Raw genomic sequence first — 25,970 nt, 5'->3', positions numbered from 1 at the left:
GTAGCTTTTGTCATTATGGTTTTCATTAAAACACACTAAAGAAAAATAGAAACAATTAGGAAGAATGAGAAAAAGACAGCAGGCAAAAATATGTGTTTATAGTCACCATGGTGTTTCTAGAATGGGAACTTGGGTTGATTATGCTTGTGTGTGAATGAGGTTACCTGCAGGAAGTGGATGAAGTAGCAGAGCACCAGCCTGTTGAGCTCAGGCAGAGACTGAACCACAGCGATGGCCGCCACTGGGTCATCGCAGTTACTGACGCACTGCTTATAGAAGTTCATGGGGATGAGAGGTTCCTCCAGCTCCCGATACCACAGCTTCATCAGGGAAGCTGAATGAGACAAAACACACTCTTAATATGCCTATTTAAACTCTGTGTGTACATGCAAATGACACAAAGCAACAAATAAATCACATGAAAATGCATCCCTCCTCACCAGGAACGTTGGGATCTGACAGATTTTCCGGGATCCTCCACTGATCTACTTGGAGCTTCAATGCATTCACTTCATCAATGTCTCCAGGCACCCTGAGGACAAAGACAAAGATATGTCAGTTACATTCTGTAGCCACAAGGGGGACCCCTACCTCTATCACAACACATCCTCCATGCCTTGCAGCAATTCCATTACTTATGTTCACCCAATTGGCTTCAAATGAGGCCTGGTGGCTCAAAGTACTCTGTTCTTTGTTTGCAGTACTTCGTTGGAACAAAATAAAAACACAATAAACATAATATAACCAAACAACAGGCTGTTCAGGAGAGTCCCCATATGGGCAGAAGTGTTTCACAGGGAGATCCGTATACAGTATGTTTGACCAAAAGGAACAGTCTTCTAAACAAATGGAGATGTAACAGAATTACATTTGCTGGGGAAAATGTTACACAAACACACAGTAGTGAAGCCCCCACGTGCTTGTAAGTTTAAGCAGTAATGTAAACACAGATTATGAAGTATCGAATTAAACAGTGCAGGTCTCAGCAACAAAGCAGGGTTGTGTTTGTTCTGCTGTCTGTTCTGTGTACTGAACACAGGGGGAGCCTACTTTGATATGAGGGGACACAGGAGACCACACACACACATTTGTTTATATACACTATACATGCAATATAATACAGTACACACACACATACACTACATCTCTTCTCTAATTTCCTAGACTGCGCCTCTCTGACACCACTTGAGTGGAGGCACGTGATTGGATGAGTCGGGTTTGTCTTACCTGAAGATGCCCTCTGTCTGAGCCCCGCCGAGAGCCAGGACATACTGGGAAAGCTGAACCTGCACCCAAGGCAGTTTCCTGTCTGGGAAGAGCTCGCTTTGCCTCTCCATCACCTCCTCCAGGGAGCTGCCGAACAGGGAGGGGGTGACGATAGCCCGCCTACTGTGGTCGATCTCTTCCAAGGTGGGCTTGCGTAGCCCCTGGGAGGGGACAAAGGGGGAAAAAGAACACAAGATTTACTACCTGCGCATGTCAGGGACTAGGATACTAATCATGTCTGTGTCTGCAGGTGCGCTTCTATGACTGCGCCTGTGTTTATGTCTCTACCTGTGACCGTGGCAGTGTGTCTGTAATTATGTCTAACTATGACGGTATCCAGTGTGACTAAGATACGAATCACAACTTTCAATCTGCTATTTTTATCACGTGGAGATAAATATTTTGACTGCACTTGAATGCAACATCTGAAGCTTCACTCCTCTCCCAGCGTACCTTTTTTCCTCCAGTGATCGCCACCTTTTGCAGTTTCCGATGACAGAACTTGGCATATGTGCTGATGGGCAGACCTGCAGGTTAAGAGAAGAGGTTGAGTGAAACCCAATTCCACATGAAACAATATGTACATTCTTAGCATATCCTCAAAGACCCCCTGAGTGAAACCCCTTAAGCGTTAGGCATTACTGAACACACAAAATAATAAATTATTAACACTCTTTGCCACAAACAGGACAAGCGGTATTTTTTTTCCCACAGATGTCAACCAGTGTGTGAGAGGCAGGCAGAGGTAATTGGAGAGACATGTTGACAGTGTGATTCTAGCATATGGGGATTAGAGCAGGCTGGGCTAAACTGTCAAGCTGAGGGAAGATTTACCACTGCTGAACAAAAGCTTTAGAGACAGGATCCGGCCTACACATCCAACATTCAGGTGATTCATCAGCATACGCAGACAAACGCCTCTGGAGAGAGTGAGAAAAACACAGAGGCTTCCTGTCTATTACCTGCTCTACATAGCTACAGGAGAGCCCAGACTCTCTGGTTTTGTGAGGCAGGTTATACTAGAGAAGCTACTGAAGAACCTGTTCTGACTCTGAACATTTTAATTGAGATTATGTACACTTTTTCTTAATCAAAAAGCAAACAGAAAGCCTTGACTGAGCCTAGGTCACTGTGTGTACTCATAAAATAAAAACCCATCATTCATCTCTGTGGTAACGGTTTACACTAAACACTGAGCTCTCCTGGGGTCTATTCCTGTTTCCAAGAGTCTCCACTGCATCAGGTACCTGAACCGGGGCCAGATAGACTTACTGATGGGGTTTTTTCCAAACACTTTCCATCATATTCCCTCAAGTCAAAGCTCCAAGATTTATGACAAACAGGTGACTCCCATGCAAGCTTACAACTGCTGCTAATCTGACTAAATTCGACTATAATTATGTCTAATTAGAGAGATCATACCAATAATTTGCCCTTGATCTCGGAGAAGACACCCCCCGCCCCAAAGGCTCCCAACATAGAGACCGTTCACTCTCTGGGAGGAAAGCAAGAGTGCAGAGCCCTGTGTTACAGTGAGAGAGTGTTTGGAAACTACCGGTGGTCTATATTTACATGGGGTTTGATGCTGTGAAAGCAACAACAACAAGGCAACCAAAGCTCGGGAGAAATGCGAGCTCATTAGGAGCTTGAGTGTACCGCGCCAGACTGAGAAGGGCATGACACCTGTCTGAACACAGGCAAAAAACACAGAGCCCTAAAAGAACGTTGAGGAGACAACTTCAGTCTCGCCTTGGTTACTGTTTACAAGACGCTCATCTGAGTGCTGGCTGAAAACAATGCACCTCTGAGCCATCGGCGCATTGGTTTCTCCAAGTGAGAGGCCTCCAAGTTCCCTCGTGAGACTCCCACTCCTGCTGCTCACAGCTGCTCATTGCTCTGGTCAGACGGTGTATGTGTTCCAGCTCCTCCATTCATCAATCAAACAGCAGCTCTCATTATGCTGTTGGTGATGATGGCTGTTGGCCGTCATCAAGATTCCCCTCACTGAAGACCTTTAGAGTTAGTCAGAAATGTTGGGCTTTCTCTATGACCTCTTAGTCACTTGAAGTTTTTCAGTATAAAGCACTGACTGAGTCAGTACGATGTGTGAGGCCACTACTGTGGTGAGACGATTGGCTTCCTCTCTGGTGACATCACCATGAGAGCTGGCAGTGTGGGCTGCTTTAATGAGGGCACGTGCTGATGAGTAGGTATCCCCTTTAAAGACTCTCTGACATGCAAGTGGCAGAGGGAGAGAGAGAGCGAGAGAGACCACTAATATGATTCACAGCGGGGTCCATTGTCCGCGTACACAACCTTCTGAAATTCTCATCCTACATTTTTTTTTTCAGCCCAACTTTCTGTGAAACCCATTCATTGTGTCTGCAAGTACATGAGCATGGACTCATCTGACAAACTGCACAGCGCAGGATTTTCCATCCCACTCTACAGTGGTCACTCTACAGGGAGAGATATGTTTGATTTGTAATGGCTCGCATTGCTTCGAGACTCCAGACAGCTTTTGAAGAGAGTAGAAAAACATGTTTAGGACTCTCTCTCTCTCCCACCTACTTTATGCTCTGTCAAACTGAAGAGCCAATGTTCTTAAAACTATATCTTGGGCAACAGACTTGGGAGCAAATGAATGAGTAAAAGATTTACCCTCTTCCTCCTCGGTGTTCTGTTTCCGTTTCTTTCTGGACTTTGAATTCTTCTTCAGTTTCAGTTCCTGCTGTTCCAGTATGAACTGGGTCACTATGAATCATAGGAGACAGCAAAGGTCACTTTTCTGATGGTCATAAAGATGAACACAAGGCCACCTATCACCTTATTGAGCTTATAAATAACACAGCTTTTTTTTAAATCTGACTACCTTTAAATTAAATTCTACAAGAAAAAAAGGGAAGGAGAGAAGAAAATGAAGGTTAATTTGTTAATTTGTTAATGTTTTGGGCTCACATAAACCATGCTGACAATCAGACAACAAACTCAGGGAGGTGCAGAAGAAAGAAAGGTGACCCACCCTGTTGCTCAGTCTGAGACTCACATTTCTTGTCGCTGCTGGGCTCCATGTGTCTCTGGATGTAGCCCTCCAGGTAGCAGCGGAACTTGGGCGAGGGGGCGAAGAAGGCCAAGCTGACCGCCATCAACTCCCAGCCCGCCGCCAAGCTCCTGGGGGTGGCGTTGCCCGTTGTCTGCCTCACTAGCTGCACGTACAGCTCGTCCCGCAACCCTGGCATGTCCCAGCACTTGGTGACGATGAGCAGGGCGCTGTGACGGCGGTCCAGGCGTGAGGGCCTGTCTCCCATGTAGGCCTGCACCAGCTTGAACATCTCGCAGGCCTCCTTTCTGACGGCGCGGTTGCTGGTGACCAGCATGGGCTTTTTGATGGAGCCGCGGTTCCACGACAGCATGTTGGCGATGGAGACGCGGCGCCGGAACAGGCCCTGCGTGTGCATGTTGAGGTGCTTGCTGGCCCAATCCTCCATACCCATGTCCGGAGGCGGGGGCTGCCGCAAGGTGGCGTAGGAGAGCTGGTAGGAGGATCCTCCCGCTCGTCCTCCTGCCCCATCACCTCCCTCTCTGTTGTCGTGGTTGGAAGGTCGGTGGGGGCCGAGGGAAGCGGTCCGCCCGTCCACCATGCCTTTCTTCCTGCTTTCCAACTGAGCCTGAAGCTCGAGGGTGCCCGCCTGCAGGGGAACAAGAGGCAGGCATGAGATAGAGAAGAAGAGTAACACAGAGGAGGAGGAGGAGGAGGAGGAGGGAGGGTGAAGTTTGACCAGAGAGAGGGACAGAAGCATGAGTGCAGCATAGATACAAAATGCGTGTGTGTGTGTGTGTGTGTGTACAGCTGCAGAGTCTTCACTGTGTCACACAGAGTCAGGCTGCTTTTCCGCCTACTGTGCTCCTCTCCGCAATGCTGGGACTGGAGGAGAAATTGTTGCAGGATCGGCACATTAAATTTCCTAACTGCCAGAAAAAGAGTCTCCCCGAAATCCTCATGTACTCCGGCCTCAGCAGCAGGTGACCAGATAGTGGCGGAACAGTCCATAACCCCTGCCACTCCCCTTCAAAAACCAAAGCTACTCTCCACACACAAGACCTTGCTGTGATCCCTGCGGTGGGGTTTACGATCATAAGGAGCACCTCGCCTCCCTTAATAGAGAACGCCAGTAACCCAGATATGCTCTGCCAGCAGCCAGGAACAACATGAAACCAGAGCCAGAATCAAAGCTTAAATTTACTAATGGAACATAAAACGCATTGACATGTCTTTTCAATAAGACCCTGATGTAATACAGAGCTGACGAGTGCCAGACAAGCTGGACTTTAGATTTTGGGTTTTCTCAATCAAATGGAGCAGATCTGAGGCTCGCCACTTGGCAGGCGGCCTACACGGTCGTTCGAAGTTGATGTTTTTTTGTTTTTTTTTGAATGAGCGACAGAGGTCAACTCCAGAAGATCAAATGCAACTAAGTACATACTTAGCTCGGGGGAAGAGACAAATGCGGTGCAACTTTTATTTTCAGTAAATTACACTGTTATACAGATAGCTTACATATGCACCAGTACAGGGTGCTTATTCAGTCATGCTATGTGTCGGGACACAACAGTGAAACAGTGGAAAATACTCTCAGCTTATAAAAATATGAATTATTCATGGTCTTTGTGGAAATGCTCGGAGTTTAAATGTGTACTTTGAAAGAAAGTTAGTTCAAAAGGTCTTTCAGCAAGAACACAATGTTCAAATATGGTATACGTAGAGCTGCACATACATAGCGAGACCTAATCTGTGAGAGTGTGTGAGTGATATAACAGCAGGCCCGCAGAACATTCCAGGACAGACTTAGGAGGCCAGCTCGCTGCTCCTTGGCTGTTGTCTAACATGAAAGAGCCACAGTGGTATCAATAAGCTTTAGTAGCACTCTACCTCCCCTTTCCATCCTCCTCCTCCTCTTCCTGCCAAGCCTGGGCCATATGGGCCACAGTGGCCCTCCTTCCTGACCGAGGGGAGCCATGTCCTGAATCTCTCTGGCCTGGCATGGGCCCCAGATGCCCGAGCACAGAGCTGGCGTATGAGTATACAGTACCTGCAGCGCGGGGCAGATGGATGGTGGTAAGAGGATGACAGGTAATGCTGGGACTGTAGCCATTAGAGTCAGCAGTGCCCAGCCTGCCCACCGCCTAACGTCCTGGGGACATTTAGGCATTCGGGATTGGAATGTGAAAAGGCATTACTCACAAAATGCCTCATGTTATTTTCAAAGAGACAGATTAGCCTTACTATTTTCATCCAAAAGCTCCCTGATGATTCAAACATTCACTATTATAGTTGCAGAGGTGCAGTGTGGGACTGATTCACTTCTAAAAACAACACTAATGTATGGAGTTATGATGTGTGATTCTGTTGCAAGAAGGGGATTTGGAGATCAGAAATAGCAGACCTTGGAATTGGCTCCACATGCTGCTACTTACATAACTGTTTTAAGAGTAAAATTGCTCTTTTATCTTAGATCATGTGTACCTTTTGGAAAGCAACCTTGACGTCAAGATAAGCCGCCACCACCACGGTCCATCCACGTGTCTCTCTGCACTTTACACCGCAAACTTAAAATATATCTAAATCAATTTTGTTGTCTAAGGTTTTTTTAAACTCTGATGATCTGACCCAACATTCAAGAGGACTATTTCTACACAGTCAAACAATCTGTCCTTTCTTCCACTTCCAGCTCTCTGAGGACTAGACACACTCTGCAATACAAAAGCATCAGCTAAAAATGTCCATAATATGCAGATGCTTTATTCGGGCATGACTTGGCCTCATTTGACAGCGAGACTGAATTCTTCTCTAATTTAATACTGAATCTGGAGAGCCGTCAGTAATCAGAGCACTCCTAGACCAAACAAAGCTGAATCCAAGCAAACCTGCCGAGGTAAACAGACCACACAATAATACAAACACAGTGTGAGCTCTTAATCAGGCAGGAACGTATCATAATATTGGATTAGCCGTGATGTTTTCTCTTACAATCGCTATTTTGTTATTAGCAATACTTGAGTTCACTCACACACTGTCCGAAATGTATGTTGTTGTTGTTTTTCTACCGGCTAAAATAATAAATGGCTTTTTTGTGTCACATATATATTTAACCCAAGATACTTAACCCCAACGGTGTATGAATGGTTAGTTTCCTCCTGATGAGCAGGTTGGCACCCTGCGTGGTTGCCCCTGCCATCAGTGTGTGAATGGGTGAATGAGACATGTAATATAAAACTCTTCGAGTGGTTATAACGACTAGAAAAGCACTATATAAATACAGTCCATGAGAAAATAAGCTATTATGTTGGATACTGTAGCTAGCAGCAGACTGGCATCAATGACAGTTTAGCAGAGAGCTGCAATGTCAAGTAGCTGGTTATAAACAGTGCCGCGCAATTAAGAGCGCTCGAGAAGGTCTGTGGCTGTCGCTCCTTGGCCTTGCTGTTTTGATGCACGTAAAACACACATATGGTTCACGTATCTACACTGAGGGAACAAACGTAAGTCATTTCCTGTGAGCCAGATATTTTATTACATGACTATTTTAGTATAAACATTTCCTGCTAGTGTGGTGGACAGCTTTCAGAGATTTACTTGCCGAACGGAAAATCTACCCCCATTTGGCGCTTTGGGGACCCTATCCTCGCACAGGCACACACACACACACAGAGGAAGTTATGTTACCTGAGAGGGTGGTCCTGGGGTCTCTGGTGAAGACAGGCTGGCTTGGCTATTAACGCTCATCTCCAGGGTGTCCACCTTCTCATAGGTCCTTTTCTGCCGCCCTGGTATCTCCAGAGGGGTCAGAGCAGGGTTGCCATGGTTACCTGCCCTACTCAGTGAGCGGGCAGTCCCGGTGAGGTCCTCTCGTGATGAGCACCTGCCGGCTGACCCCCCTCCTGCTCCGTACCACCTGAGCGAGTCCGCGGGGGAGCGTGTCCGAGGTACGACCACTCTCTCTCCCATCTCTGGGTCCAGTCCTGCTCTCACCTCCCTCATAGTGTTGGAACGACTCACCACCTCCCTCATCTCGGCCATCAGCCTTTCGTTGAGGGCGCACAGCTCTCCACTGCTGCCTACCGACCCCGGCCTGCCTCCTGCAGCGCCGCTGGCTCCCACCCTCCTCCTGCTCTTTCTCCTCAGACTTGGAGAGGGGCCAGTGGAGTAACCAGAGTCTTGATAGTTTGCTGTAGCCTGTGGAGTTGAGGAGGGGAAGTCCTGCGAGGCCTGGCTGCTCTGTCTACTGTGCCTCGCCTCCATGGCTCGCTGGACAGTGGCCTCCAGCACCCGCCAGCTTTGCTTCTTGTCCAGTGTACTTGGCCCCGGGGTCCCCGCCTCTCTGTCCCTCAACTGGCCTCGAGCTGGGGGCAAAGAGTGAGCGTGGGACTGGGGATGTGGCTGAGGCTGGGTCAAGACTGGGTCCTGCCTGGAGGTAGGGGACGGGGCACGTGTGGATGCTGGGGAGCTGGATAGGAGCTTGGGGTCCACATTGACCATGTGCTTGATGCACTCCAGACCAGCTGGGCTATAGTCAGAGGCAGAAGGATTCCTCCTGTGTCTGGACCCTGGATGAGATGAGCCAGGGTGCTGGAGGTGTCTTGGTTTCTGGAGGCTATGGGTGGGCGTCAGGCGAGACAGAGGTTGCCCGTTGTACAGGTGCGCACCCTCTACCTCCATGTCAATCGGGGGTTCGTCATATATGGGACACTCTGAAACTGGCTCGTCATAGATCGGGGCAGTGCAACCATACTGGGGGGAGACGGGGCGCGGTGTGCTGGTCTGTGACCTGTGCAGGAGTGGACTGGGATGGCCACTTTCTGAAGACACCAAACAGAAGCTGCCATTGCTGGCTTTTCTCAGGTGATGGGCTTGGCGTGTATCAGCTGACATTTTGCCAGAAGGGGCCGTTTTATATCCCTGGTTGGAGCTTACGTGTCCTCCTTGGGCCTTACTGCTGGTTGGGTGCAGAGTGAAGGTGTTGGCTTTGCCGTGTGCACTGTGCTGGAGGTGCTGCTGCTGCTGCTGCAAAGATGGGCTGGGCTGATTACGGCTCATGCTGTTCACCTTCACCAACATGGCTGCCTTAGAACCAGGAGTGGGCTGCCATCTTTGAGAGGCATCCCTGAGGGAACAGAAGACACGGAGAACAAACAGATGTCAGTCAAAGAAATGGTAAATATAGAAATAAAAATAAAGGCATACATATTCAACATACAGCACCCTGAAAAGTCAACAGTGCTATAAACACACTATCATCATATGCAATCAAGTGCTGGCATGAAGCCAGACGCTACATTTCATCCATTTCAGAAAATTCCAGGCTGACAGGGCTGGGAAAAATCAGCAGCAATCCACAAATTCTTCTCTAAACATTTCGCTGACCTCCAAAAACTTCACTCCATTTTTAGTCCGGCAGTCATAATAGCCTTGTCAAACCCATGAGACAATGACTCCAGTGTGTGTTGTGTGAACAAAGTGCCTAAAAATACTGAGCCACTGAACACTTCTCAGTGACACCCGTCCACAGTTCTTTCTAACATGTATGTCTTGTAATCTGGAGAATACACATTGGGTAATGTTATACCTTTGTTGGCAGGATCTGTGAAGTAGCTGATGGTGCTTTCATCTACATATGACTATCAAATGGCATAACAGTCTGCCATCTGAATCACTGACTGAACATCTGGGCAATAAACCAGCAGGCCACATGAAAAAGAGGTTGATCTGAGAGAAGTCAAGTTTGCATTGGTTCACAGTTGAGAAGATCTGCACTCGAGTCCAAAGGTTAATTCTTCTCCTTTTGGTTGGGTGACCGAGTTAACTTCAAACCCGATGGCGCACTGCTAATCCCGGCGACGTAAAAACAATCTGCCATCAATCTGGTCACACTGCTCTGGTCTGCTGCCCTCCATACTGCCGTCGCCTTGTAATCTCTTCCTGTAATCAGGACTTCTCATTCCTCGACTGACCAACAAATCTCACCCTCTTACACTGACCAGTGTGTTTAAAGCTGCCATTATTACACATGACACACGTGACACAGTAGTGGCCTAAGTAAGACAACATGTGGCGCAGTATAGAAAATACAAGCTGAATGTACTTACTCAAAGTCAAACAGGTAAGTAAGTTTCTGAACAGGTAAAGGAGACTTACCTTCCCTCTCTCCGCCCTCTGTCTCTTTCTCTACTTTACATTCAGTCGGTTAATTAATGAGATCAAAGCTGATCACCTTCTGTCCTTGTAAATCCAAATATAAACACAGAGCCACAGCTAGTGTTCAAAGGCTTTCCTTTTTCCAAGAGCACTACGATTCAGTTGAGAGTTGGGCTGTAACGGCAGGAAGAGGACCAAAGGGAGGAGGGAGAGAGGAGGGAGAGAGGCGGAGTGACCCCCTCCCCTCCTCCCCACATCTCTTCTGGAACAATGCAGAAATAATTCCCCTGAGGTCCTCAGGCCAACGGCAAACTTCCTTTAGTCCTCTTAGCTATAGCTCAGCACTCTCTCTCCCTCTCTCAGGACTATAGAGTGAGTCACACCACCTCAGCGGTTTGAATGTAAACAGGCTTCAAACGGTCCCACAGATTCACCATCCAGGCCGCGTCTATAAACAGCTGGGTCTCAGCCACCTGGCACAGCACCAAGACAGTCTGCCACAACCACTGTTGTTGGGAAGACTCCAAGGCCCCCCAATCAAGACGGTTTACTGCCTAACACACACACACACACACACAGACAGACACGTGTGAAGACAAGAAGCTCTGATGGATGGGCTTCACCTAAAACACACCGCTGTTTAGTTGTTACAAACAAGTGTGACTGTATGGGGCGGTGAGGAGGAGGTGGGGAGGGGGTATGGGTTGATAGGTGACAGCTGTAAGTGTGAGAAGTCGCTGTTTGTGCTCTTTCAAACGGTGTATATTTTCTCACTCGGTAGGAGTGAGAAAAGCTACAAACTCTTTCCCCACCTCTGCAGTTGACGCACAAATGAGTGCGTATAGCGCCAGTTTGTCACGGCAGGAACGGTTCACACACACGCGTGATACATCGAGACCCTTTTATTTCTCGTAATTGGGCGGCCAAAGAACAGAGCGGACCTCACACATTCAACCACAATAATCAAATTCCCGCTCTCATTATCTACAAAAAGATCAAACCCAGTTGCTCACACTTAAACAATCGCTGGGGTTCGTGTAATGGCCAACTGTAAGGAAACAAAAATTAAAAAAAAAAAGAATCTGTCCTCTGTGTTCTCAGTGGGTGGGTGACGTACTTTATGAGGACTGACCCTGAAAGAGCAGTGACCATCACTTCCTGTCCAAGGAGGTCCTTTGGAGGTTTGGAGAGAGAGAGAGAGAGAGAGAGGGTTTCCCCGTATGTAACACAAACAGGAAATGCCTAATGTAATGTTCACACACTACACAGAGGGCGGAAATATGAGCTTAAACTTAATTCTATTTATCGTATTACTTTATAATTTGTTTGACTTTATACACGGGAAATTCTATCTCCTTGGAACCAAGATGCCGCTTCATCTTCACAGCCAAAAAACACAACGGTCTCCTGAAAATGGACATCCTTTTTATTACTCCTGCCTATCCATACAAACAGTAAAAAGCATGTCTTATAATATATTCAGTAGCAACAGGAGACAGACTATTCTTCAGGGACTGAAACTGACCATATTCATATGCCCGTGAGGAGCACCCTGCTATGTCCGGGTCTCAGTGTTGGGAGAGAGGGATTTTGGTTAGGCTTAGTCTCTACTGTTTGTCTGCCATTGTCCCAGTCAGGCTCAGTAAAGGGGCACTGACACACTGTGCTAGCAGGGAGTTTGGTGTGATGATCATCACGATCACATGGGGGCCAGTGGCCAAATCTAACAGTAAGGCTGTACAGTGTCTTCGATCTCTGTCCAAAGCCTCTAAACCCATTACACAGCTAGAACAACACTTGCATATCAGTAAACCCCAGGTCAACCAAATAAAGTATGATTACAAACCCTGAACCAGAAAGAGAGACAAGAACAGCACAATGGTGAGAAAACACAACAGGCCTAAAAGTGGGGAGACCACTAGATGGAGGGTGGGGGGGGCAGACAGACAAGAGAAGGAGGGTGTGAGCATGTGTAAATGAGAAGGAGTGGGGATTAGTCGTGGGAGAGTGCAGCAAGGGAATGAGCGGGAAGGCTGGAATTCCTCAGAGCTCATTCAGGGGCCTCTGTGGCAGTGTGGGGAACCTCATACAATGCATGGCTGTGCCATTGTCACGGAGACGCCTCCCTAAACGACAGCAAAGGAGAGCAAGGTGGGGGGTGAGGGGGGGGGTGACAGAGGCTGAACCTGAAAGAGTCATCTTCAACCTCAGTCTCTTGCGTAATGCTGAACAGGCCTAGACTTTATTCCAACCATAATGAAAGTTGTTTAGAAAGGGTGTGTTGCCTGCTAGTAGCTCGCCTGTCAAGTGTTTGCTGAATGTTAGCTGAAGGAGAGGATTATCCACAGTAATTCATCACAGAAGTAAAAAAGACATGATAATTACCACTGGGAGTGTAAAAACTCTTTCCAGATTTTTTAAAGCTCTTCTGCTGTTTGCACAGAGATTATGTCCATTTTGACTATTATGACTATTTCTCAAGCACGCATAAACAGACACACACGGCACATGTGCGTGCCACACACCTACGATACGCCCATATGCACTTACAAACCCCTTCATTCAGGGCCTGGAACAAACATGTGAGACCCTTAGGAAAGATAGGACAGAGAAATGTGAGATAAAATGAAGTTAGAGGCCCTTTGGAAACCAACGGGGTAATCTGATTGGCCTCTGAGGCAGCAAATCAACTTAACGGTCAGCAAATTTCAATTAGTCTTGGCAGTTCTGGTGTCTCGCATCCACAAACACAGTCCCAGATGCCTCTGTCACTGTTCTGAGTATCCCTGTGGTGAGTTTGTCTCCGTAACCACCTAAATATACTATGTTGTGAACAGATGTTCTCTTTCTTTCCTGCCTGGAATAAGTGCTGTTGGAAAAGCCATCAGCTGAGTCACCTCAGCGGATAGAGATATGGATTTGGAAATTCTTAAATATACCTCCTGGGAATAGTGGGGTCTGAAAAACAGGGGTTATTATTAACATTGGTTGGACAGGAAGAGGAAATGAGGTTGCATAGGCCAAGCTTCTGCTACACAAACACCTCAGAGTACAGACCAATGAGATCACTGAGATCTGCGTAGAGGAAGGAAACTGAAAAGACAAAGAGGATTCGCTGAGGACAATGTCGGATCCATGTCGACGATGTTCAAAGCTTTTTCTTCCCGCTTAAGGAGAATTTTTTCTTTTTTAGTTTTGAACAAACTGTCATAAAAATATCAAGCAGAAGCGAAAAAATAACATTTTGGACTTGAGGCAAAGCTGGTAGCCTCCTACTTCCTGTAAAACACCTCCAGAGAGCCAGCTGGCCCACAACAGCTGAACTGACGCACCTCCCTTCTCTGAGCCAAGATGTCTACCAGCTGTGCGCGTCCATGGCTCCTGCAGCACGACCCTGTGAGGAGTGCCGGGTTGGGCCAGGGGACGGCCAGTGGGATGATTTTGAAGGGATAGGATGAGACCGAACCCAAGCGGATTCCAAAGAGATCCGTCCCTGGAATTTGAAACTGTATCTGCATGTGTTTTTTTTTTGTGTGAGGACAGATCCCATTATAGCACACTGTTAGAGATGACATGATCAAAACTGCATCCTCTTTATACACGCCCCAAATCTATTCTGGTCTCAAGTCTAAGAGACAAAAAAAAAAAACAGCAGCAATGATAGTAAATAATAATGTCCTATTAGAAATGAATGGGAGTGAAAGCACCCTGAAAAACACCATCTGTGCCCGCTGCATGTCAGCTGAGCAGCACCTCAGGCCAGCTCACATGCAGAACCGCTGGAGATATTCCACTACACCGCAGTACAGAGAGAGAAGTTAAACTGTAAAAGCAGTGTTTCAAGGATATCTAAAAAAAACAAACAAAAAAAAGAAACAAAAGAGGTTTTGGATACACTGCTTCAGTGAGACACATAAAATGGTAACTCTGTAATCCAGTTTTTGAGAATGTCATAAACTTTGCATTTACGAGAGAGAGAGAGAGAGAGAGAGAAACATGGAAGACGTAGAGAAACAGCACAGAGATAAAAAACTAAATCAGGACGTTGTCACTGCTAACTAGACCAAAGCGTTCATGCACATAACAGGATCTGGAGTTCAAAGTGCAACTTTTTCACACAGGAAAAAAAAAAATTCATTATAATAGGCAGACTTTAAAAAAAAAAAAAAAAAAAGAGAAAAAAAAAAAACATCTGGAAAAAGAGCTGAAAAATGAGCTTACCACACCAGGAGTGAAGAGATAAAACAAGTCTCTCCAGTGTGCGTAAAAATGTTGTGGCTACGTCCTCAGAGTGGCGGGAGATGAAAAGCATGAAAGGCTCGTGTTCTCGCTGTAAACATGCAGACAATGTGTGACTCATTAAGAACTTTAAAACTTTATCTACCCCATAAGACACCCCCTCGTTTCCTAAATAAACCGACTGGTGATTTCTCCTCCATGACTCACAGCCAGACAAACACAAGAGGGGGAAGCTTGTTATGTTTTTGGCTTTTCTTTATTCTTTTCTTTATAAAACACATTTTATTTTTATTATATGATTTTTCAACCTTTTCAAGATAAAAAGACATGTATGTGTATGTTTGACTTCAACTCACCAGCTCATCCCGCAAATTCAAGAAGCGCTGTTAATCAAATATGTTGACAAATTGAATTCCACTTTCTCATGCCTACCATCTTACTCACCAACCCACCCATTCACGGGGTTATAGAGTACATTTAGGTGAAGGAGGGAACAATGTAAAAAGATAAATCAAGTAATAAAAATTAATCACTCACACAAAAGGAAGACGGAAAAGAGAAAAAAAAAGGGAGGAGGAGGAGTGGGTGGGTATGTTCGCTACTGTAATAGGACATTTATTGGTTCCACCCGCCTCTTTAAGGGGTTCAAGTAGGGAATCATAAAAGTCCACAAAGGGCCTCCGTATTTTAACAAAAGGTTTGAGACGACCTTTTAGTGTTTATTTAATTTTTTTTAGCTTTATGAAATACAGAACGTCTTTGACCCCGATGAAAAAAAGGTCGGAGGATCGTGCTGCTTCCATTTTAAAGGGATCAAACGTCTTGAAGGGAGTGTAGTGAAAGCTCTGACCACATAGGCTTCATTTAGAAAGAGAGCACGGGATTTCTTTCAAGTTAAACCAAAGAGGGCACGGACTGGGTCAGGGTCAAATTGGATTTCAAACATCTCTCTAAAAAGCTTTAAAAAAATACTTATCTGAGGAGGTGGAGAGATTCAGACACAGCCAGAACATGTGCAGAAAGTCCGCTGGCTGGCCCCTACGTCGAGGGCAGAACGGCTCAATGTTGGGATAAATCTTTACAAATCTAGCATTAGTAAAAATGAACTCTGTGTACCGCTTGTGGTTGTGATAAGTTATTTTGGCTTTTTTATACTTTTGTTTTCATGCATACGGTTTATTTCGAAAATTCCCTTAAAAACTTCCCTCAAAACAGATACTGAAAGAGACGGTAAAATAAAATGCTTCCAGTTCTGTTTTTACTTGTTTGTTTCTTCAGGTATTGGCAACATTAAGTGGAAGTTTCTATATTTAAACTTGAAAATGCTTCAGACTCAAATTAAACCCAACATGTCTATAACTAAACTCCTCACACATTCATTTAAAACCAGCTATTTAGGCTCCTCTGTAATATGTAGATGCTGATGCAACTTTAGTTTAAGCGCACACACAAATAAACAACACAACAACCCACACAGAACTGAGTTACCATAGTTACTGATACAGCCACATGTGTGTACACTCTTGAGTCTTTTTAAAAAAGGAGTCCAAAGTTAGGTAACAATCAGGACAGGCGAGTTTTAAGTGTCTAATCTCAGCGTGACTGCCTCAGATTGAATGCTGGGACACTGCTATGTCATTACAGGGCTAAATGAGAGGGCACATACAAGTCATTTGGTGTTCTTGTCCTTCCAGTATACCTAGACTTCCTGCTTAGAGAAAGCTCTCAGTTAACCGGGGAGGGGGGGGGCAACTAGTTTTAAGTGAGAGCCTTTGTTCGTTTTGTGGTCCTTTATACGCCCCCAGGCCAGCTCACAAAATAAAAAAGAAGAAAAAAAAAAAAGAGTAGTGTGACCGTGATGTGAACCACTGTGGGTCACTTCTGGGTTGTCTTACACCATGCTGTCATGTGTCCTCAGCAGACTTTTAACATCTACTTCTCCTCAGCAGGTCTTCTGTAAGTTGACTGGAAAGGAGCCCACACACAGTGAATCATCACAACACTATCTGCGGTGAAATCCCATACAGATGTTACCTGGTACAACGCAGACGCGCATGCGATGAAAGGTGGGTGAAATTCAAGGCAGATGTTATAAGCCAGATGATCTGTAACGCCTTTGATTTCGTACATCATGGAAAAGAGATCAGTTTGCCTGTTTCTGGTGCCCATAACCAAATGTGACTGACATGTTTACCCCTGGAGACCACGGTACTTCCCTGATGAGCTCCACAGGCTCAAAGTACCCAGAAATTCCCAGGACATGTGATAAGACTTGGCCAATGAGTAACAGATTTGGCACGCAAGCATGCTCATATGTCTACACTTCCTATAAGTGTGAACGTAGACAAATACAGATATGAGCATTACAAAGCGAGGGAGAGACAGACAGAAGGGACGCTGCATTAACCAACCAGTGCTTAGAATAACACACAGGGTGTGTTGTGTGGAGCTTTGGAAACTCTTCTATCTATTATGAACAGATGTATTATTGGCGCATAAACAAAAGGAAACTGGTGTTGGATGAAGTGGGACTGTCCCATCTCCACAAAGAACAGCATTGTTTTTCAGAAGGTCAGAAGTTAATAACATTTCATCTCCAGAAATTTCACAGAGAAAAAAAAAGCAAAGCAAAAAGAACAGGTTAGGACATGTCTAAAATAGCTGAGACATTCACACCAAACACTGAAGACATTTCAGCACTGAAATATGTTATGAAGCTGAAAACATTAGGACCGGATATTGCGTGATCTAAAAAAAGAGGAAGAGGACTGTATACTCATGAAAGCCCCCAACACTCCTCCGTTAAGGGTGGGACAGAATAATTAGCTAACCTCAAACCACTGTGACCACTCCACTTCTTTTAAACTTTCTCTCTTGCTCTTATCCCATCTATCCTTGTCATTAACAATAAGATGGCCCACTGATTGAAGACAAGCATGTCCCACAGTTTGTTTACATCCATTTTGAGCTGTCACATTCCAGCCTCTCTGTGCATTTTGTGGTGGTTTTTATACCTGCTAAGAGATGGAGCCTGGTGAGCATGTGAAGGGCCATATGGCTGAGGGGGATATCAAGCCCATGTTGGCTAAAGATTTGTCAACCTTCCTCTGAGGAACACAGCTGGTCATTGTTTTAAGGGGAGACAGAAAAGGCTCTGGGAAAGGTTGAGTCACTGGGGTAGAGTGGGACCCTCTGGGAAGGTTTAACACTCCCCACACACACCAGAGGCAATGCAAGTCCCACAGTGGTATCATTCAACAGCCATGGCTGACCAATTAGTTCCTCCTCCATCTTTTCCTAATCCCAAAGGGCCGAAGGGTCAGAGGGGAGACCTCCCAATGGTCAAGGTGAGGTACAAGAAGAACCAGGAGGAACCGGAGATCCAGAGTCGCCATGGCGGAGCCTCCGAAAACCAGCAGGGTTCTCCTTGTTTATAGGCGGCTGGAATGTAGCGGTTCTGCTTGTTATTAAACCACAGACAACACTCTCTCACATGCCTCTCATGCATGCACATTTAAAGCTCTCACCCATAAGAGGCGTTACAGTCTTTGATGGCCTGGGGCCTAGATTTGTTTTAGGAAAATGAAATGAGCATTGGAGCAGAGCAGAGCAGGATGGCGGTGAGCACACAGAAGGACACTAAGTCGGCCTCAGTGGCCCTTTGCCAGGGGAAACAGAAGTGGCATGTCTGGAATCTGGCTTGGAGGGAAGAGACGGTGGTTTGGACGAGGCCGCAACGCCAAGCACATGATGGGGTCTTTGAATGACTTACTGTTAAGGGGCTATTTTGCACCAGAAACCCTAGCGTGAGGGGGGGATGTTGTGCTCTGCAATATAGCTGACCATTCTCCCCATTTGGTAACGATTTGCTGAAATGGCCGAGCATGGTTCACAGCCAATTGTATGGAAACATGGGACATATGGAATGTTCAGATAAGTGAGAATGAAAATAGAAACGCAGTTTGAGAGCAGCTTGACTGGTCAAAAGTCAAAATAATCCTACAAGTTCTCATAGCAGAAGCATTTGAAAGTCATTACGACTCACTACCACATGCTGCGATGACTATCACATTTCCCCACTTTTCTCCTGGTAATATGATCCACTAATGATTAAGCACGATTCCCTTTCCAGACTTACTATAGAGGCTACTGCAGGCTTACCTCTGCGGTTCTTTGCTGCCATCTGTGCTGTGTTCAGTGCTGCTTCCATCTCCCTGCGATCTGCTGTCCACTGCTGGGTCCAGCTCTGGGTTGGCAGGCACCTCACTAGTCTCCAAGGGTCTGGGAAGAGGACTGTCTCCCTCCTGCTCGGGCAGAGGGGTGCAGCGTCCCTGGCTCCCCACACTGCTGATACTCCCCGTGGTCCCATGGTGGTGCCTGTCCCCGCCGCCTCCCGCCCGTTTGGCCTCGCTGCAGCGCTTCATGGCCTGGAGCTGGGAGAGTGGTACTATATCGGCTCCCTGGGGTCGGTGCCAGACTGTGCGGCGCCCGGTGGAGTTGTAGTAGTAGAAGCGGCCACTTTGAGGGTCGAATAGCTCCCACCACTGGTTGCCGTCTGCCTGACGGACCGGAGCACCTATAGGGGGTTCCCAGCCGCACTCACCAGTGGTCAAGTTCACATACATACGCTCACGGGAGCGTGGCTCCAAGATCTCCACCCAATCTGAGCTGAAAGAGAAGAAACAAAGACAAAGGGTAAATTTTTTTTACAGCTAAAAATGGTAACAGGTTCACCAACAGGATTTGACGAAACAGTCACGCCTGAGTACTCATCAACTCGACAAGCAGTAAACAACCCACACTGTTTGACAGACTGAGAGGCTCAAAAATGCCCACTTGCCCATATGGAGAGAGTGTCAATGTTTGTGTCCCCTACATGTATCCATCTGTATGTGTGTGTGTGTGTGTGTTTGGAGTGATGTCATCTCTTCGATTGGCAACAGACGCGCAGGAGTGACGGTGTGTTTCCCGGATAAGGAGACAGGTGGACACGCTCAGTGAGATACCGGGCATGGTGTCAGCGGGGCCCAAAGAGAACCATACGCTGCGAGTGCCACTAATACACAAAAAAACCACTAAGCTTCACTACATTCACAGAGTGGCAACAGCCAGCTCAGCACAATACACATAGACAACAACAAAAAAAAAAAGAGACAGATGGGAGGGGGGGGCGCAAAAGAGAGAACGAGGCAGAGAGAGAGAGGAATACAGAGAAACCCAGTTTGCAGAAAAGTACACAGGCAAACAGATAAGAGGGACGACCAATTACACACAATTAGACCATGAACTGAATTTCTGAGAAATTATAGGACGCTATCTGTGTTAAACTAAGTGTGTGGCAGTGATATCACCCGCTGTTATGGGCATGTGCTGTAGCTACCTACATCAAATAAGGGTCAATAAATTTGACAAACAAGCAAGGACTGCAGTTTGTGGGTATATCCAGGTCATGCTACCCTTTCAGTGGGCTCCATTATGTCTTCTTTGATCTAGTTCCCTAATGCAGGCCTGAACTGTGCCAGCAAATCCATGTGGGAACAGGGATACTGCTAACAGCCAGCGAGAGTCCTATCCCCAGGCTCAGCATCCCAGTGGATGTCTCGATCCGGGCCAGAGGAGAGACTCAAAAATATCCAATAAATCACAACGCCCCTTCTCTTCTCTTCTCTTCTCATCTCTTGTAATGACCACTTGAGGGTCCTGGCGAGGCTAGGTCCCTTCTCTTCTTTAGTACCCCATCCAACTATAGCTTAGTATCTTTGAAAGAAAAAAAAAACACCCATGGAGGAGGAATTAGTGTCACAAGAATCTGCCACAGGTTTGGACCTTTTCCCAGCCCTCAAAAGGACAGAAACGCTTTTCTTCTCCCCATCACGGTTGTTTGCGGTACAAGCTCACAGTCCAGGCTACCTGTGATGATCAGAGGAGGCATGAAGCTTAGCCTGAATAATGTGTCCTACAAAGTCCACCATATACCCACTTTCTTTCCTCACGTGCCTGCCAGACCAACCCAGTGTGTGTGCAGCTCCCCCCCGGGCCTCAGAAATAGACAGAGAGGAGTGTCGGTGCCAGTCGGGTCTGCCAGGGTTACAATGTCACCCTATTGGCTACGACTCACTGGGAACGACAGCTGTTTTCCGTTTTAACAGCAGAGCTCGAGTAACTTTGATGCGACTGTTCATCAATTATAAAGTATTAACCTGTATCTGTGTTATGTGCTCTGAACCAGCGCCTGACTCCATAGGCCGATTTCACAGCTAGGTAAACATAGAAAGAGCATGGAGAGGATATAGGAGCCTTCCACATACTGTCTACCCATGTGTCCCAGTGCTCTATGCTGGGAGGCCATCTGGTCCAATCTCTCACGCTAGGCAAGCAGCCCTGACCTTAGTGGACTCAATGTGTAAGCTGTTTTTTTATACTGTCTTTTTAACCCACCTGGAATTACAAGAAGATGAGAGAGAGGGGGAAATTGGGAGAAGAAAATGTATCTAAGTGTCAAAAATTCAATCTAGCAAAGTAATGAGAGACGGATCCACAATGAGGCCCAACTATAAGAAGAAGACTTTCAGACTGATTAAGCTCGCAGCACTTCATGGGTGGGAAGTCTTACGAATAATGGGGGGCATTCAAAGCAGAGGCCAAACAGTCAATACCACCCCACACATACCACAGCCTTCATCCTTTTACTTCTCCCGGCCTCCGAAAGAGGCGTTCCCACAGCAAAGAAACTGATCCCTCCACGCTGCATTCCTTGTTATTCAGCCCTGTTTGTCATCAATCTTTATAAATGCAGTGTTTGTATCTGAATTCAAATTAATCCCTTATGGATTACAATGATAAACAAAGAAGGTATTTTTTTTTAATATCCCCAAATTCCTCAGCAGTGATGAGACTGGGGGAAACCAGCACAGACATGTTGGATTGTGTCCTGAACACCCTAACAGGAAACCAGTGTTTGAGGGTCAACTGTGGAGGCCAAAGCTGACGAGTTTAGCAGTATGGGGTGTAGTGGTTGCATAAGGACTCTTCCCTCTGGGTAAATAAACAGCAGTTTAGGGGCTGAGAGCGAGCCTGCTGGGCACTGTTGACACAAGCAGATAAGCAGGAAGACGGACCGGTGTTCAGGTTCTGAAGATCCTGAAATATCACTGTTGGGAATACTCAAGCAACATAAGAGATGTCCATTATACAGGTTGGTCTCATACAATGGGACATGTCTTCTTCAGGATTTTGCCAGCCAACACACTTTTTCTACACTGAAAATAAAAAAAGATTAATTTGTGCTATAATGAAATGTCCTCGATTCTCAAAATTAGATAAAAAAGTGTTGCCATTGCCCGAGGTGGAAACTGAACCGAGCAGCATTCAGGTTGTTATTAATTCCTGGTGAGACATTACAGTCTGTAATGCCATGCAAACGAGCCTGCTCAGCTTTTCTCTCACTGACAAGAGCAGGAGGCATTAAAGTATAGAGCAGCACTCCAAACAACCGAGGCAGCCGGCCTCATCCTGCAAATGTTCATAAATGGTTTGGAATGTAGTCTGCACCAGCTCAGCGAAGTTTAACTCCAACAGAAATGTTTTATATTGATCTAAAATTAACTTATTGCACACTCGCACGCACACACAGTCCTATGACCGAAGGACACAGCACCTGATTTACCTCTGGGAAAACTCAATCTAATTGAAGCAGGCTTGTTTGCCAGAGGTCCATGTTAGGGGTTTGTGTGGTCTGAAACTAGCACTTTACTGCCTTCAATAAACATGTGAACACAGAGAGTTGAAAAATGATATGTGGACTAGTTGGCTTAAAACATGGAATATTTTCAGCAATATTAAAAGGAGAAATTCATAGCTGTGAATACGATCATTTCTTAAAACTAGGTCACCTGTGTAATAGAAGTGTGAAATTACCTCGGAAATTTGTGCCTTATGACAATAGAGAAGTGAAAACGACGCCCCTATACTGCTCTTAAAGGGGAATCCTACAACAACCAGAATGCATTGCAAGCATCTCATCCAATTAGACTGACTCTACTGCATTCACAATCAAATAAGCACTAAAAACTCATTTAGTGCAGCATTATGTCTTTTTTTCATTTACAAAACATGTAACCTCATTGTGTCTTGATGTACTGAAATGATGCGGAAGCAAACATGGTTTATTTTACCTGTTTTGAACGATGACAAGCTGGACAGGACTGTGGTCAAAGCTTGTATTCAGGGTTGGAAAAGTCTCTAATATTAATATTCTATTATTATATTAATATAATATTCTGTCCAGACTCTGTTGTTTCTGACTCCACAGTGTGATATTCAGCCTTGTGTCATTAAACTAGTTTTCTTCCAAATAATACTGATATTTTAAAGTATTTAATAGTATGATATTCTAGTGTCTGCTTTTCCCTATAAGACCTGCACTTTTAAGTCCTTGAAGGCCCTACTACAGAAAATGTGGAAATGTAGCTTGTAGTCTAAGACAGATCACCAAAGTCCTCCAGATGACGAGTTCCATGTCACAAATGAGCAGGGAGACCTGGGTGGAGGCAACATGGAAGTAAGTTAAACTGCTCATTTGCATATACGACAGACACTATTGTTTGAAAATCAGCAAAGTTCCCCTTTTAGCGGACTCCAAAAGCCGTATTTTTTCACGGGACCTATTTGTCCATCTGAATCACTACCTAAAATTAGGCTTCAATTTTTCATTCACTGACTTCAACATAACTGAACTCCTGTTAACGCAGCAGGGATTTATCATTCGCCTGATGACAGTTCTGTGTCAAAAAACTGTCAGCAGCTTTGAACGATTCAGAAATTTGCGGATGAAATCTGGCGTCCTTTTGACTCTTGTGTATAATAACACACTCTCTGCTCTCCCATGGCACACAGGGTCTTTGTCTCCCATTTGGGTCAAGGAGACGCCTCAGCAGCCTATGGTTATTCCATGGCGACTAAAAATAAAGCTTGTCAAATTGTAAAAAAATCTCTCTGCAAACAGCGCACGTCGCTGAGCCCAAGAGGCCAAAACTGACACTTACACGTGCACGCAAAACACATACAGAGACGTGCACACGAGCACACCTTTTCAACCATCCCGTTACTCCCAATCCTGATGTGCCAGAGGTCTCCTTCTGAGGGAGAAATACTTCATCTATCATCCACAATTTACAGTCAGCTCCAAAAATAACCAGAACCGAGAGCGGTTTCCCAGAGTGAGTGAAACAACAGAATATAGCTCATGGAATCTGCCCCATTGTTCGAAGCCAATGCCAAAGTGTAAATGGCACTTTTCCCAGCAACGGTAAACATAGAGGACTGGACAATACAGTCACTAGAAATAGGGCAACGCACAGCTTTGTGTTATTGTCCAGCTTTGGATTTCAAACAAACTAAAATACCAATGTGGTTGTTGATTTTGTGAAAAAGATAAACTATACAGAGAGAGAAAGAGAGAAAAAAAGAAATTGTTTTCCCTGCGTAGCTTTGTGTAGATTTTTAGCTCCACGATAGCAGCAGTGTTTCATCAGATCATCTAGTTATGCTTGAAACGCAGCTTTTACACTCGGTTGCTATTGTGGCATTCCTGATGGACAGATAGCGCGCCTTCAGAAACTGAGCCAAATGGGGGGTATTAACGCATTCATTTGTCCATAAACTTGTTAAGGTGAAACAACAGATAAAACCAGACGGCCAGTTAAGCTCTCATTTACCATTTAGGCCTCTTGTAAGGTAACCTCTAACCTTTTCAAACAACAGACTATTCTGAGCTGCTGTTTGTGACTGGCGCTTGTGGACCAGGGCGGGCTGAGTTCTCACACAGGCCCCGCCATTCATCGGGGGAAACCTTAGCACTCCGTTCACCAAGCGAATCAACAAGTGCCAAGGTCCACCCTGGCCGCTATATTTACAGACCTGCTATTTCCTATTTAGAGACATAAACCCTCCTACCTCCTTAGATACTGGGGTTAAAATAGATCGTCACTTGGAGAAGAGAGAATATCTAAACTCACCTATTCATCCGCGCAGGTACAAAACTATTAAAAATGTTGCAACGCTGACAAACTGCTGGTAATTTGCTCCTACAGAGCAAGCAGAGACCTGCACCTCAATATAATACAAGGAGTGATCTGCCAAAAGCCGACTTGTGTTTGATTATGTATAAACCATGTACAAAGTCTATTCAGGACGGCTGCTAGGCAACCTACTTATCTAAATATTGTAAAACAAGAGCAGGGACACAGACCGACTACCGAGTGCTTGGCAGAAGTTCCAGTGACTGTGACTAACGAAGAGTGTAACAGTAAACCTGGCATGTGGAGCGCTGTGGCCACGGTCCCGTTTACTGGAGTGAAGAGGGACACCGCTCTAGTGTGTGTAAGCCCATCGGCAGCACTGCAAGGACATGCCTGCACTCAAAACTAAATGAGGGCCTCTTATGAATGACATTCAGGTTCTTTTAAACTCTGCTGATAAGCGCTTTCTGCTTGAGCACAGTTTTTGTTTGATATTTGTTGCTGGTTTAATCAAAGTGTGATTCTTTCCAGAGTGTGGTCACCTTCAGTTGTCTGTGTTTCCACTGGCGGTAGTGTTTGTTTATAGTGATGACATAAATCACATTCGAGAGAGAGACTAATCTTGTCTGTTGGGAAACAGAGCTGGGCCGGTCTGTGTATTTGTGTGTGTGTGTAGGCAGTCTTTGTGCAGGATGTGTGAGCCCGCACCCCACCCAGGCGTCCAGAACAATCAGAGCCAGCGAGAGGGGAGAGTGTACGTTTCAGATGACAGAAAAAAAGGCCCGCACCTGTCATACACACACACACATTCTTTGGCCCTTTTGTTTGACACCTCCCGTTCCTGCCTTGTCACCAGGGTCAGGGGTCAGTAAAACCTGCCGCACAATTGGTCTGTGTGTGCGTATGTGCTGCATTTCATTTACCAACAAACAAACCGGCATGAGGACTGCTGAGTCTGTTATAGAGTAATGGACTTCTGAGAGGTAGCTTGGCATTCGTGCCCACAGCAACCCTCATAAAGTTAATGGCAGGGGTTAGCATGCTGTATACTTATCTTGTTTTCTGACTTTAACAGTGATGTGCTTTGTTAAGCAGACCCACAGGGCGGCACACTGCCTGTCTTGTTTACTTTTGTGCTCTTTGTTAGGATTTCTACAGGTTCATTATTATCGTTATAATGACTCTATAATAATGTCAATGGCTCTGGTAAATGTCTTCATCGGTAGATAACTGTTTATTATGTCATTTGTGCA

At 45.8% G+C, this 25,970-nt stretch overlaps 1 protein-coding gene across 3 annotated transcripts in view; it reads right to left on the bottom strand.

The window, feature by feature from the left end:
- The window catches only part of arhgap46a (Rho GTPase activating protein 46a), a 32,548-nt gene that overhangs the window by 1,158 nt on the left and 5,420 nt on the right, over nucleotides 1-25,970 (bottom strand). Inside the window, exons 1-9 of one of the 3 annotated variants that reach the window (XM_053315762.1) lie at nucleotides 24,715-24,800; nucleotides 18,860-19,366; nucleotides 7,991-9,428; nucleotides 4,289-4,955; nucleotides 3,928-4,020; nucleotides 1,720-1,793; nucleotides 1,228-1,427; nucleotides 441-532; nucleotides 165-334 (exon numbers count right to left, since the gene is read on the bottom strand). In XM_053315762.1, the coding sequence (XP_053171737.1) occupies nucleotides 165-334; nucleotides 441-532; nucleotides 1,228-1,427; nucleotides 1,720-1,793; nucleotides 3,928-4,020; nucleotides 4,289-4,955; nucleotides 7,991-9,428; nucleotides 18,860-19,366; nucleotides 24,715-24,722 (3,249 nt within the window). In that variant the 5' untranslated portion in view covers nucleotides 24,723-24,800. Of the gene's footprint in view, nucleotides 1-164; nucleotides 335-440; nucleotides 533-1,227; nucleotides 1,428-1,719; nucleotides 1,794-3,927; nucleotides 4,021-4,288; nucleotides 4,956-7,990; nucleotides 9,429-18,859; nucleotides 19,367-24,714; nucleotides 24,801-25,970 lie in introns of those variants that run through there. The other 2 variants (XM_053315761.1, XM_053315763.1) reach the window with 2 other exon arrangements.

Source organism: Scomber japonicus, chromosome 3 (genome assembly GCF_027409825.1).
Source record: "Scomber japonicus isolate fScoJap1 chromosome 3, fScoJap1.pri, whole genome shotgun sequence".
NCBI lineage: Eukaryota > Metazoa > Chordata > Actinopteri > Scombriformes > Scombridae > Scomber > Scomber japonicus.
The sequence above is the reverse complement of the archived record's forward strand: the minus strand, read 5'-3'. Positions and strand labels throughout refer to the sequence as shown.